The sequence below is a fragment of the Hyaena hyaena genome, unplaced genomic scaffold (assembly GCF_003009895.1).
Source record: "Hyaena hyaena isolate Hyena2069 unplaced genomic scaffold, ASM300989v1 scaffold_47, whole genome shotgun sequence".
Lineage (NCBI taxonomy): Eukaryota > Metazoa > Chordata > Mammalia > Carnivora > Hyaenidae > Hyaena > Hyaena hyaena.
The window spans coordinates 2784224-2799586 of NW_024080679.1; the positions used below are offsets into that span (position 1 = coordinate 2784224).

General features: G+C 49.0%; 1 protein-coding gene across 1 annotated transcript in view; it reads right to left on the reverse strand.

The window, feature by feature from the left end:
• Positions 1-15363, reverse strand: part of LOC120230793 (O-acyltransferase like protein) — a 64413-nt gene that overhangs the window by 20731 nt on the left and 28319 nt on the right. The window contains exons 6-9 of the mRNA XM_039230534.1: positions 13947-14164; positions 9671-9850; positions 8660-8762; positions 4583-4684 (exon numbers count right to left, since the gene is read on the reverse strand). Coding sequence (XP_039086465.1) covers positions 4583-4684; positions 8660-8762; positions 9671-9850; positions 13947-14164 — 603 coding nt within the window. The remainder of the gene's footprint in view (positions 1-4582; positions 4685-8659; positions 8763-9670; positions 9851-13946; positions 14165-15363) is intronic.

Consider the following 15363-nt stretch of genomic DNA (forward strand, 5'->3'; position numbering starts at 1 on the left):
GATTCTTTTAAGGAGCCTCGTGATTCTTGCCTCCTGAGATTTTTTTTTAAGAATCAAATGAGATCAATAAGAAACTAGCTGGGGACGCTGACAGAGCTGTGTACATGTAAACGCGACTCGTTTTTGTCCAAGCGGCTGGGAGACTGAAAGTCAGGGAGACTTTTCAAAGATTAAAAAGTGGCGCGCCTGGGTGGCTCAGTCAGTTGAGCGTCCGACTTCGGCTCAGGTCATGATCTCACTGCTTGTGGGTTCGAGCCCCGTGTCGGGCTCTGTGCTGACAGCTCAGAGCCTGGAGCCTGCTTCCGATTCTGTGTCTCCTTCTCGCTCTGACCCTCCCCTGCTCACGTTGTGTGTGTGTCTCTCTCTCTCAGAAATAAATAAAACATTAAAAAAAAAAAAGTGGGGCGCCTGGGTGGCTCAGTTGGTTGAGCGGCCAACTTTGGTTCAGGTCATAATCTCACGGTTCCTATGTTCCAGACCCACACGGGGCTCTGTGCTGACAGCTCAGAGCCTGGAGCCTGTTTCTGGTTCTGTGACTCCCTCTCTCTCTGCCCCTCCCTTGCTCATGCTCTGTGTCTCTCTCTCAAAAATATAAATAAATGTTAAAAAAAACTAAAAAAAAAAATCAGTGAGGCGGGTTCTTGAATGTAATAGATTGATATGCCAACATGAAATCACTCTGTGAAAAAAGCTACCTGTAAAATATAGTTTATAGTATAGTCTTATTCTTGAAAAAAAGAAGAAGGGAAGGGAAGGGGAGGGGAGGGGAGGGGAGGGGAGGGGAGGGGAGGGGAGGGAAGGGAAGGGAAGGGAAGGGAAGGGAAGGGAAGGGAAGGAAGAAAGAAAACAGACCCAGTGGGGGCGCCTGGGTGGCTTAGTCGGTTAAGCGTTTGACTTTCGCTTAGGTCATGATCTCGCGGTTCGTGGGTTCGAGCCCCACGTCGGGCTCTGTGCTGACTGCCAGCTCAGAGCCTGGAGCTGTTTCAGAGTCTGTCACTCCCTCTCTCTCTGGCCCTCCCCTGCTCACGCCGTCTCTCTCTCTCTCCTAGAAATAAATAAAAATATAAAAATTTAAAAAATTAAAAAAAAAAAGAAAACAAACCCAGGGGCACCTGGGTGGCTCAGTTAGTTAAGCATCCAATTTCAGCTTAGGTCATGATCTCATGATTCGTGAGTTCGAGCCCCCCATCCCCCGCCGGCCCCCACCCCCGCCCCCCTGCCCGGCTCTGTGCCAACCACTCAGAGCCTGGAGCCTACTTCGGATTCTATGTCTCCGTCTCTCTCTGACCCTCTCCAATCACGCTTTGTCTCTCCCTCTCAAAACTAAATAAACATTAAAAAAATTAAAAAACAAACCTAGTGCATAGAAGTAGATGGAAAGTATCTGCAAGAATTCACAAGAAACTGCTAACAAAGTTAGTCCGTGGGGGAGTAAGAATTAATTTTACTGCATAACCTTCTGTGATAGTTAAATATTTTTATCAGTAACATTTTTACTATAACAAAAAGTCCAGATTTTTTTTTTTTTGAGAGAGAGCATACACACAAGTGAGGGGGGAGGGGCAGAGAGAGAACCTAACCAGATTCCACACTCAGGACAGAGCTCAACTTGGGCTCAATCTCACAACCGTGAGATCATGACCTGAGCCGAAATCAAGAGGGGACGCTTAACCGACTGAACCAGCCAGGCACCCCAAGACCCCTGGTTTTTAACATGTGCCCCCTGGTTGGAATAACCACACAGTTTTAAGGGTCTGAAACATCTACTCTCCCCGCTTCCCATTACATAATCGTTGTTCTGATTTTCCCCAGAAGCTGGGGGTTTGCACTTTCTCATGGCTGCTATAGCTCTCGGGTCCCCCGTCTCCTGCCCCTGACCTCTTACTGTCCATTCTCAGAGTGATTCCTGGAGAATGTGGAATCTCCTGTGTCCCTCCTCTGCTGGAACCCTCCAAGGGCTTCTTGCCTCCGAATAACATAGAAAGTCCTTAAGGCAGCATAGAGGCCCTGTACCACCTCTCTGACCTCATTGCCTTCTGCTCTCCAAGCTGCTCACCCCACTCCAGTGGGCTCCCGGCAGGTGGTCAAATGCGCCAGCCACTGTCCCTTCTCGGGACCTCAGCACCTGTTCCCCACAGGGGCCCTTCTTCCCTCACTGCATTCTCTTTGCTTAGAACATTCTTTTATTTCCTTTGACACATGTCACCTTCCCTGACTACCCTTCCAGAAAAAGACCCCATCTTGCCTCCTTCTCCAAATAAGCACTTTGTGCCACCCATTGTTCCTGACCTGTTATACATGTATTTGCAAATTGCAACTTAATGCTGCATGTTTATTTGTGGATTGTCTATCTCTGTTCACTAGAACAAAACCTACAGGCCAGACGGCACTTGCAAGGCTGTTAACTGCTGAATCCCCAGGGCTTACGACAGGGCTGGCACACAGTGGGCCCTCCATAAGCACAGAAAGAGGGGCGCCTATGTGGCTCAGTCAGTTGAGTGCCTAATTCTTGATTTCTGCTCAGGTCATGAACTCACAGTTCATGAGTTCGAGCCCCACATCAGGCTCTGCACTGACAGTGTGGAGCCTGCTTGGGGTTCTCTCTATCTTTTTGCTCCTCCTCCCACTTGCATGTGCTCGCATGCATACAAGCACACATACACATACTCTCTCTCAAAATAAATAAATAAACATATAAGAAAATACAGAATGAGTCAGAGAACAAATGATCTTACTTCCAGTCCTCTTACCGATAAGTAGGCAAGTAATCCATCATAACTGGGTAATAACCGTGGGTTTTCCTGACAAGCATGCGGCCATCAAAGTGGCTAGGATTGGGGCTGCTTTCGCACTGGGTTCACCTTACGGAGTGAGTTCAAACCTGGGTTGGTGATGTTTCCCCTGATTTTTCAACACAGTTATGTCCCAGGTTGGACTCTCTCTTCCTGGCTCCAATCCGCCATGTTCTCCGAGCTCCCTTCTCAAGAACCTCACCACCATCCGCCATCCCGTGCAGATCGGAACCTGTGAGTATGCGTGATTTGCCGTCTCTCAATTCCCACTGCCAATGGCCAGTCCCGATATGCTATCCTACCCAGATATTGCAGTAATGTACTCACTGGGACCCTTGCCACCATCTTGACCCATAAGGCTGCGCTCTCTCTCTCTCTCATACACACATTCACATACACACACACACACACACACACACACACTCTTCTTGCCCCCACTACTGCTTTACCTGCCTGCTAAAACACTCCCCATCCTCAGTCCCCAGATCCAGGACTCTTCTTCTGAAGCAGGTTTCCCAGGCAGGGCCCACCATGCCATTGGATTCCACACCCCAACCCCCAAACAACGTGTCCGCATTTATCACTAAGAACCTGTGGCCTGAATGCCAGTCAGTCCCTCTACTCCAGAAGACCACAGGGCACAACAGGCTAAGCCCAGGGCCATGCACCCTGAGGCTATTGAAAGTATAAGCACTCTGGCAAGCAGGACCAGCGCTAGATTTAATAGAGTTTGGAGAAAACCGCAAAGGCCAGGGTGAAACGAAATCAGTGGAGGTCCATCACTCAGCTCGTACTCATTCTTACCCTATTTACGGGGAAAGTTAAAAGGGGTAAGTGGCGACCACAGTAATAATGACAGCCTGTACTTGTGGCAGGCTTACTAAGTGTCGCACGGTCTCCTGAGGTCTTCGCACACGTGCTCTCGTTTAACCCTCGCAAGCCACCAGTGGAGTGCGTGCCATTCTTCTTCCCATTTTTTGAGATGAGAACGCGCAAGCACAGAAAGGTTGAGACACTTCCTCGAGGTCGCGTAGCTGGTAGAGGACTGAGCCAGAATGCAAGATCTGACGAACGAGAGTCAGACCTTACCCACTCCATTTTTCTAGCCCGGAAGATGATGTCAACAGCCCCCTTCCTGTTACATGACAATGAGGCAGAACAAGAGAGGCATGGACCATGAGGAGGGGTGGGGTCCAAGAGCTGACGTTTCCTCTCCTCCCTAAGCTCCCTGTGTCTCACTGCGTCCCTACCTGTCCGCCCTCCCGCTCATTCCATCCTCTACCCCAATACTCTAGGCCTGTCTGCCCCAACCAACCCCACATGCGTAATGAGGACCACGCCCTCCTGGCCCCCCTCCCCAGCAGAATGGCCCCCACCCCAAGCTTCCACCTGTCTCTCTCTTTGCTGCATCTTATTTGATTTTTACCACCAACATCAGCACTCTTATTTACCGGGCACAATTACCACTAATTTACAGAAGCCATACCCATTCTTTTGTTGAATACACATTCCATGAAATCTGACAGCACATTTATTGAAATCTGCTGCCTATCGGCTGGAGAATAAGGAGGCTTTTGCTGGTTTAATATAGTTCAAATTCTATCGGGACAAATACCGTGAAAAGTGGTATCTTCAGCCAGCAAAAGTCGCTAAACCAGTAAAAACCAACGAGGAAAACTATTTCTCTCAGTTCACTTTTTTTTAAAAATTCCTTCAAAAGAGTGCTGAAGACTAAAAAGCTATGTTATTACCAGCAATAATGAAGTAAGACATTATATAAATTGACCTACCTTGTAAGGCGGCTGAGGAAGTACCCAAGGATGACATTAAGGGTTTTTCCTTTGTCTGAATTCTGACGCATCCTTAAAAATGACCTTGCGCTTAGCCAGCCACTGAGAGAAAGAGTCACAGGAATTACTGATCAATGATACAGACCACTGGATGATTAATTCGGTGGTCTCTAATAGGATACAATATTGGGGCGCCTGGGTGGCTTAGTCGGTTGAGCGTCCGACTTTCACTTAGGTCATGATCTCGCGGTTCGTGGGTTCGAGCCCCGCATCGGGCTCTGTGCTGACTGCCAGCTCAGAGCCTGGAGCCTGTTTCAGTCTGTGACTCCCTCTCTCTCTGACCCTCCCCTGCTCACGCTGTCTCTCTTTCTCTCTCCTAGAAATAAATAAAACATTAAAAAAAAAAAAAGGATACAATAAGTTATGTGGCAGGACCAAGATATCTCCGACACTAAAACAGTAATAGTTTTCTTCTTGCTCACGGGACATGCCCACGGCCGGTCGCTTTGAGCTCAGCATCTTCCAAACTAGGGGACTCAGGTCGAAGGAGGAGAAACTATGTGAAGGGTCACTGGTGACCATCGCAGAGAACGGAGCATTCTGGAGGCCTTCAAACTAGCAATTAAATGTTCCAGCTCAGAAGCGACATGTTTAAAGCGCTTAGCATAACGGTAACCCCAGGCACCCCTCATTGGCCAGACCTAGATCTCACCTAATCGCAATGGGTGCAGAAAGTAGACTGTTGCCAAATGCCCGGAAGGAAAAGAGTCAGAAATATTTGGTGAACAATGCATGAAGAGCTACCACATTAGCCTTTTGAAATAAAAGCATCAAAGCCTTCCATTTCTGTCGTGCTGCCCATTTTCAAAGTACCCTGACTAATGGTGTTACTTTTGCTTCTCTAGTCAGACCAAACCACTTTGCAATAAATGTTGGTTGAGTGGGTGATTGGTAAAAGGGAAGACATTACCATTCCTGCATAGCTGATAGGAAACTGAGGCTCAGAGAGTCAGTGGGTTGCCTAAGATTATCAACCAACATATCCTGATGACAAATTTGTTACCCAGAATGTTCAGCTAAAGAAACAGGCTACGTCTCTGAGTTATAACTTGATGATAAGCAAGTCTGTGAGTGGGTTTCCTGACCTTCCTACATTGATGCCAATCGTCCTGGTGGGTGTTTCCCTAAGGAACGAATGCATTTCCTATTGCAAAAGAAAGAAGGCAGAGTGTGTGTTGGAAGGGATCCAGGAGGGTTAGAGAATGTCTCTATTCTCTGCCAGAGGGATTTTCTTTTGAAACGCAGCAAGTTGGATTCACTATAATAGGAAAGCAATTTATAGAGATATGCAGAAGGGAGTGTGGAGACGGGGAAGTAGGCCGGCCAATTCCGGTTCCGACCTCCTCTTAATTTCAGGAAAGAATGCATCAGGGTCCCTCTCTGTATGTGGCCATGCAGTACCCAGCCAATCAGTGCATAGACGGGACAAAGAGGAGGGCTGGCAGGGAAACAGGCTGTGAGCGGGAGAACTTGCTCGAAGCTGGGATGACCCAGGGACCTGGCCCCGCCGGGGGAACATACAGTCCTGCAACAGGAATGTGTGAAGTCAGGGGCGCCTGGGTGGCTCACTCGGTAGAGCGGCCAACTTCAGCTCAGGTCATGATCTCAGGGTTCATGGGTTCGAGTCCCACATCAGGGTCTGTGCTGACAGCTCAGAGCCTGGAGCCTGCTTTGGATTCTGTGTCTCCCTCTCTCTGCCCCTTCCCCGCTCTTGCTGTCTTTCTCTCTCAAAAAATAAATAAATGTAAAAAAAATTAAAAAATACTATTAAAAAAAAAGGAATGTGTGAAGTCAGCCGGAGAGGTAGAAGGGGATTCCCAAATCGTCACCAGTAATAGTCAGAAGTCTCTGGTTTTACTGTGTAAATATATGAGTGACATGGTGGTGAAGACATGCATTTGGCATGAAACAGATATTATGTTTCAGTGCTGATTCTAACTTTCCTGGCTGGGGGGACTTGAGCAAGTTACTTCATCTCTGCACATCAACTTTCTCATCTGTAAAAACAGGCATGATGATATTGGCTTCAACTTCCCGGGTTTAATGTGAGGATTGTATGAAATAAAAGATTATAAGCTTTTAGCATGATGGTGATTGATGGCAGTACTAGGAATCACTTAGTAATATTCCCATTGTCCAAATGAAATGTTTATTTAAAAGCATATGTGCATTTTTATGTTTATTTATTTAAGTCATCTGTACACCCATAGTGGGGCTCAAAGTTGTGACCCTGAGATCAAGAGTCTCATGTTCTTCCTGCTGAGCTAGCCAGGAGCCCCGTGCGCGCTTTTTAAAGCAAACAAAATGGGGGCGCCTGGGTGGCTCAGTCTGTTGAACATCTGACTTCGGCTCAGGTCATGATCTTGCAGTCTTTGAGTTCGAGTCCCGCATCAGGCTCTGTGCTGACAGCTCAGAGCCTGGAGCCTGTTTCAGATTCTGTGTCTCCCTTTCTCTCTCTACCCCTCTCCCACTTGTGCTCTGTCTCTCTTTGCCTCAAAAAAAGAAATAAACATTAAAAAAATAATAAACAAACCGAACACTGGACGGGAGAAAAACTGGTACTGAGACAGGCAATGAGAAATAGAGGCAAGTAGAGATAAAGGAACAGGGGACAGATGAGTGGTCTGTTGGCGGGGTCAGGGGCTGCCCGGTGTGCACTCTGCTGTCTGCCACTCTTCACACCTGACTCGCGCTGTGGTTTGCAGACTTCGGCAGGAGACAGCAGCCCCCCCAAAGGCTTAGTACAGCCCCGAGCGTGCGGTTCAGTGGGCCTGGGTTGGGGCCTGAGAGCCTGCATTTGTAACAGCCTTGCAGGTGACGTGGGTACAGGCTGCCCTGGGACCATACTCTGAGAACCGCTGATAAAGGGCCCGGCTCTCCCCAGGCCCCAGAGCAGACTCCGTGGGGGGCTCCCCTTCTCCCCCATTTCTGCAGCCTAGGGAGGCAGAGGCCTCTATCCCTGATCTGTCATTGCTCGCATTCTCCTCCCCTCAAGATCGGATCCAGCGCTGTGGCCTCCCTGCTGCCGGTAACCCAAGGGTCCCAAACTGCCATCTCTGGCCTGGACATTTCCACTGAGCCCCTGCTGAATTAACACCGCTACCTGGGGGTCTGGGTTATCTCCACTTGGTTGGCCCAGTTTGATTCCGACAGAAAGCCTGGTTTTCCCTCCAAGACCCTCTTCTTCTCCAGGCTTTCTGCTCAGTGAATGCCCCACCCCCGCCCCCACCCCCCATCGCCCTTCTCCCTCCAACCCCCTACACAGACACCTCCACTCCCTCCGCCCATCTCAGTTCCTGAGCCCAGCGGGAGGTCCTTCTGAAGTCCTCTCTTTCTCACCCTTCACATCCAATCAACAACAGGTCCTGACAATTCCGCATCTAAAGCCTATCTTGAACATGACCTTCTCACTCTATCCCGCCCACCATGGTCCACAGTCCAGGCCTTCGTTTCTCAACCGAAGTACAGCAAATGTCACCTGCTTGATCTTCCTCCTTCCATCCCTGCCTTCCTTCGATCTGCTATGAACACAGGAGCCAGAGTGGTCATTTTTTTAAGTGTCAGATGATATCGCTTTCAAATGAAAGCAATCCAATCTCTTCCTGTTCCATCAAGACTAAAGTCCAAAGTCCTGAGTCTTGCTACAAGGTCCTCTGTGGTCTAGCCCTGCCCAGCTCACTCTCTCTCTCCACACCTTCACTACGCTTCAGCCTTCTTTCTGCATCTTTAACAAGGGTCTCTCTCTCTCTCTCTCTCTCTCTCTCTCTGTCTTTAGCTCTTCTGCACTGGTGGCTCCCTTTGCCTGAAACTTTCTTCCCAGGGCTGGCTCCCTCTAGCCACTCAAATCCAATAGCTCTTCATCAGACAAGCCTTTTTCGATGAGTCTAAACAGCTGCCCACTCTCTCCCAAAACCACTGTTCTGTTCTTTCCTAGTAGTTATAACTAGGATTTTTTTCTTGTCTTTGTGTTTGCTGGACACACACACACACACACAAGCAGAGACAACATCGTATTACCTGATCAGGAAGAAGGTGTCAACCCCAAGGTAGAATGGGCCACTCCGAGAATAAAGGTATAGTGGATTCTTAAGCACTCTGCTTTTCCACTCAAGCACATTATCTGCAACAGACATAAAAACAGAGTTTTTTGTTTCATGGAAGAAAGTCATGTGATTTATGTTTTCCGAAAAAGCAAGAGGAGCACCTTTGACTTTCTTAGTGTCAAGAGGATTTCAGGGTGCCTGGGTGGCTCAGTCCGTGAAGCATCTGCCTTCGGCTCAAGTCATGATCTCACAGTTCATGAGTTCGAGCCCCATATCAGGCTCTGTGCTGACAGCTCAGAGCCTAGAGCCTGCTTTATATTCTGTGTCTCCTCTCTCTCTGCCCCGTTCCCCACTTGTGCTAGCCCTCTCTCTCTCTCAAAAATAAATAAACATTTAAAAAAAAGAGGATTTTGTATATTCCCGCAACTTACTGAAGAGAATGTAGATCAGAATAAGAGAGGGTGACTGAGGCCCTGACAGTATCTACCACAGAACCACCATAACACAGGCTTTGACCTGCTTCCCATTCTCACGGTGCCCCCAGCCATGGGGGAACCAGCAGCATCCCATGGCTGCGGCCCGGTGCACATCCCCCAGGAGCCGCCCCCGGGCTGCTTCAGGAGTGAGGCATCAGGCTGAGAAACACGGCTTTTACCCCGGCGCATAATATTTATTTATTTACACTTGACCATCTTTCCAGGAGAAAAATATGTTAGTTTCTGGCTTTGTTAAGCATAACATGAGGGAATCCATCTCTTTGGATGACGAATACGCAATCCCCAGGTAGCGCTGCTCATCTGGTCACCGGGTGCCTGGTTTACACCCTCGAGGAGGCAGAGCAACTACTGGGCCCTGGGCTGGGCCCTCCCCAGACTCACTTGGCGGGAGGTCACGGCTATGTGTCTAAAACAGAAGGGAGGCTGCAGCCTCACATCCTGGGCCCAATATGATCCCCTCACATGAAAGACCCGTCCGTTCTCCTCACCCAAAGACAGCCACGCGGTCATCTGGCTGGTGTGTCCTGACACGATCCAGAGGAGACTCAGGGCCCGGATGCCGTTCAGCGCCGAGCATGTACCTCTCGGCGGCTCTGTGGTCCAGAGGGCCCGCGCGTTCTTCTGCCAAGAAAAGCACTTCAGAGCGTGCTCCGTGGCTCCTAAAAATCCTGGACGAGAGCACAGGTGTTACTGTCCACCCTGAATGCCACATGGATCCACACGCTGCCCCACAAATGAGCTAAAACACACACATCCGTGATCCGGATTGTCATGCAGACACTCCTGTGCCGTGACCCTGGACTGCTCAGCCCCGTTCTCCACGGTCGCCTCTTGATCTATCCGAGTACCCTTGGCCGTGGTCTGCCTCCCCGTAAACCTTGACTTTTCCGAACGTACTTGAGCTGAGACGGGTGCCCACGCTGCCCATGCACAGAGCAGGCTGCCCCACAGATGCCAAAGACTGACCTCTGTGCTGTTTTACAGAGGGTTCGGTGGAGGGGGGAGAGGAACTTAGACATCATTCAGAAACCACGTGCCGCATGAGGGCGGCATTCCACCTGAAACAGCACCCTTCCCTCGCAAGGAGCTACTCGCAAACAACATCCCTACCTCTCACTATAGGTGTGGAAACAGGCCCAGGTGGCCCAGGAGCTGAGGACGCTGGCCTTACAGTTAGATGCTCCTGGCTCTGAATCTGGCTGTCATTTGTCAGATACTCTGTAACCTCTAGCAAGTGAATTAACTTCTCTGTGCCTAAGTTTCTACAGCTACAAAACAGGAATCAAATTTGTCTTATAACCTCAGGATTATCATGAAGAACAAAGGAGAAATCATCACAGCGGCTCCGCTCACGATTTTAAGCCCTATTGTTCTTGTCCCTTCTACAAAATTGTTCCTTTTTCCTTTTCCTTTTAACAAAATTTTGATTTGACTCATTTAGATGCCTTCCAAAGAGCAGGGATTGTGAACCAGGAGCCTCCAAAGGAAGAGCGTGAGCTGCTCCAAGAGACTGCTGTGTTCTCATGCATAAAGCGTGAGGCTTAAAACACTGCAGGCTCAAGAAGTCCCCGAAGAATTGAGACTTATTTACAAATGAGATCTGGCTGATAACCAGGCTCTGGAAATCTAAAATCAATTTCTTAAATGGGACGATGTAATTGTCAAACCTTCCGTAAATAGGAGCGTTTCCGTCTGAGTCGCTCTCCGGTGCACCTGCCTGAAGGCACGGAGCTCACCCCTCCTCTGGAGGGACTGTCACTGACCAGCACTGACCAGTGCCACCAGCCATGTCCTGCGTCCTGAGGCCCGGGTCCCCTCGGCTCCCCAGAAGCCAGGTGCCACCATAGACACACACACACACACACACACACACACACACACACAGGGGCTCTGGGCTCTGGTAGATTCCGCCCTCTCTTCAACCTCCCAGGATCTCTTCCCTCGCTTTTAAACCGAGCGCCCTCTTGGGCCGGGCTGCAGCGAGCATCTGAGCGCATTTGCCAAACATCTGGCCTGACGCCCACCCTGGCGAGCGGGTCCTGAATGCATTTTGCCATCATTTGATTTTTTTTTTTTCCGTCTAGATTCTACCTGTGGCTGAACTTAACTCGTAGCAGCTCATCAGGCTGTGTGAAAATAACTGGTCTCTAAGAGGTGAGCCTCTCTGAGTCCCATTTGCCCGCTGGTAAATGGAAAGGATAAACCAAGGCAGGGGCATGGGGAAGGCCGTTGAAAGGATGCATGTGGCCAGTGGTTCTCAAAGTGGGGCGTCCCCGGTCCAGTAGCTTCAGCGGCGCCCAGGAACCTGTTGGAGACGCACAGTCCCCGGGCCCACCCCAGACCCACTGACTCTGAAACTTTAGGGCCAAGCCCAGTAATCTGTCCTGTGACTAGACTTCCAGGTACTTCTGGAGTTTGAGAACTGAAGTTTGAGAGCCATGGGGTGCAATGGTGCTTTGAAAGACCCTGTGGCCCCTTTGGATTTTCTCAGTGATTATTACTGTGAGGCCCACGTTAGGCCAACAGACCGCACAATAAGAGCCCTGCCTTCTGGCGCCTAAAATCCATAGCGATTTGCTTCATGGAAACTTCCTCAAACATGCGCTGGTATTCTTCTCGTCTGAGTAGGGAGGCTCTTGTAACAGGAAACCTCTTGAAGCGAATGCAATGATTATGTGGAGGATAGAGAACCAGGAATCTGAAATACCCAATTTGGCTCTCAACTTCGAGAAGACATGGTAGTCTTATGTTGATTTGACTCGCTGGTGAGTGTAAATGTGGAGAGGGGGGAAAAAATGCTCTCTGCATCTCGGTTTTTGTTTCCAAACATTCAGGATGTTTTTACTCTGATGGTATTAAATACAAAAAGAAATGTTATAGCAACTGGACATGGACATTCCCTACCCGCCCCCTGCCATTTTGAGGCCACAGTTAAATAGAGCTGCTGAAAAAGTTAATATAACCTTCATGTCCTGATCATAGAGAGTCCTTGGTGCCCAGAACCCAGCTGACTTCGGCAAGGTCAATGTTAGCGAGAGGTCTTGGCCAGTTTAAGCTGCTACGCTTTCCTCCTTCTGGCTTACGGAAGAGAATGAGGAAAAGAGCAATGAAACAGATGGATGTAAGTTTGCATTATCTCATTTAATTCCTTCAACAAATCCCATTGTATGCCCCATTTTACACATGTAGAAACTGAGGTTCTTAGGGGTCAAACAACCTGACTAAGGGCAGAGTTAGAAACCGAGGCAGGGATGACCAGGTATCGCTAAGTATGTTCCACGCTCGTGGAGCCTTCTCTACATGGCAGCCGGGGTGCCGAGTTCTTGACTGGAGTCATGCGAGGAGAGACGGAGGGGCTCTGAGATTTGGGAGAAGCCATCATAACCGTCCCCAGTATCTGATGTGATGGAATAGAAACAAGAGTACGTAGGAGGGCAAAATGAGGCCCGTCGGTAGAAATTACAGAGCAGGGACGCCTGGGTGGCTCAGTCGGTTGAGCATCCAACTCTTGGTTTTGGCTCAAGTCATGATCTCACGGTTTGTGAGTTCAACCTCCGAGTCGGGCTTTGCACCGATGGCCCAGAATCTGCTTAGGATTCTCTCTTTCCCTCTTTCTCTCTGCCCCTCCCCCCAATAATAAACAAATAAACATTTAAAAAATTAAAAAAAAAAAAAAGAAATTACAAAACAGCAGAACTACTGTCCAGGAGCCAGACAATGAGTGCTTCCCGGCCCGGCCACAGAGGGAGGCGCCAGGCCAGGGAGTGCCCTCCGACTTAGGAACGAGGTGGCACAGGGACCTCGGCCTTCTCGGCTCTCCAATCATCTTCACACAAACACACCTTGTGTTGCTGTCCTTGTCACTGGGACCTTGTAGTGGTGTCACAGCCGTTTTTGTTTTTGCCCGAAGATCCAAACAGGATCCGATAAGACCACCACCATGCCCTCCCCAGTGGACATAGTCCCTGAAGCTGCTTGATCACACATTCATGAGCTGTTGGCCCGTTCGTTGAAATGGTGGCTTATTTTTATCCCTTGAGTTGCAGTAAGGGAAGGTCAATTGGTGCACGTCCAGGGTTCTGCCAGAAATGATTCCCCATGTGCCAAAGCTGTTTGCGTGACGATGTTGCCCTTGTTTCGGGGTGTGTGTGTGTGTGTGTGCGCGTGTGCGCATATACATGTGTGGTCTTTGCCTTGCCATATGGACGGGGGAAATGAAGGTAATGCTCTCGACTTTTAGCTGGGACACAACACAAGGTGACCAACTGCTAACTACCATCCAGCTCACCCCTCACTAAGTGGGTTATTTACTTCTGGCTCAGATCCCCTCAGCCAGGTGTTAACCTATTGCACTGATTCCCCTGGCTTCGATTTAGACGTAAATCCTTTACCTTAGTGATGGCGGCAAGGTTCTGTGAGTCATCTGCGTCGCTGTGACACTGAAAATAGACACTGTGATCGTGCAATTGTTTCCTAGAGGCTGACTGCAGAGAAACCCAAGCCCTGCTCTGCCCTGGTCATGGGGTAGCAAAAAGACACACTGGCTCATTGTACCCGAGACAGAAAGCAGCATTTTTAGTGACTCGGCGCAACACTCTGATAGCAAACAAAGACGCAATTGTAAGGAACAGAGACCCAACCTCCACACTGGCATTTAGAAGCTGTTGGGCATTCGCTAGACTCCAGCACCGTAGGAATTATTTTCCAATGGCCACTCATCTAAGTCACCTCTCGTGAGCGCTCTTAGTTTATTGAAATGCCTACTTTTTCCTCTGCTCGGGGTTCCTGAGAGTGAGAGCTGGGCCAGGCAGTCCGTTCTCTTCCCTGGGTCACTCCTCTGTGCCTCTCTCAGAGGCAGGCTCCCGTCGGTGGCCGGTTGTGCCGGATGTGAGGGTGACTCCCTGTGGTCGGATCCCTGCCCTTTGGCTGCCACATAGATGGTCCCAGCCAGGGGAAGGGAGAGGCCCAGCAAGGTGAGGCATCTGCAGGGAGAAGACACATGTGACCAAGCCTTACGTCACACCAAAGTCACCAGAAGAGGCAGAGAAAACAGTGCAGTGCAAGACAAACCATGCAAAAATACAGACATCTAACAGTTTTAAGGGGTGGGAGTAGCTTCATAAGAATCAATAATGAAAGAAATGACAGAGTAAAAGATTAACGGATTTCAGTAAACTCTTTATAATTTTTTTTAAAAAAATCATACACAAAAACACGCAAATACTGAGGAAGATTCTTGCAGCTAATTGGACTAAAAACTCCTGTCTTTCGTCTACATAAGATAGTTTAACAATCAGTAAGAACTCAACTAAGCCACATACGTGGAAACACGTGTAAAAAGTATGAATAGCAGATAAACTTGAGGGAAAAACTTGCTACCAATTTTTAGGGTAAACTAAACCCATTTCTTGACTCTATCAGATTGGTACTAGTTTTTACCAAGGTAGCTTGTGATGTGGGGGACAGGATGGTGATAGAGGCATGGACGTCACAGAGGCGGGCAGTTATATAAGTGAGGTTTCAGGAAAGCCCCTCACTAATGATTTCAGCTACGCACTGGCGATTCTACCTCTACTAGTTTGTCCTGAGGACCAACATAGGATGCAAACAAGAAGCAGTAGGCAGGATGGCTGAGGTGTCTGAGGGAGAAGCCACACCTCAAATAAAAGAAATTAATCTTCAGAGGTCACGTGATTGGAACAGGCCTATTTGGGATCAGGGTACCTTTCTCCATGACTCTGAAACTCAGTCATGTTTGGGTGTGACCAGCCTCTTGAACACTGCTGAGTTTTTTTGCTTAAGGTACATGGTGATCTTTCATGGAATATTCAAGAATGAAAATTAAGGGGGAGCCTAGGTGGCTCAGTTGGTTAGGCGTCCGACTTTGGGTCAGGTCATGATCTCACGGTCCGCTGTCTGTGCTGACAGCTCAGAGCCAGGAGGCTTTTTGGATTCTGCGTCTCCTTCTCTCTCTGCCCCTTTCCCGCTCATGCTCTGTCTCTCTCTGTCTCAAAAATAAATAAACGTTAAAAAATTTTTTAAGAATGAAAATTAAGGGGTGCCTGGGTGGCTCAGTTGGTTAAGTGTCTAACTTCGGCTCAGTCATGATCTTTCAGTTCGTGGGTTCAAGCCCCGTGTGGGCTCTCTGCTGACAGCTTGGAGCCTGGAACCAGCTTTGGAT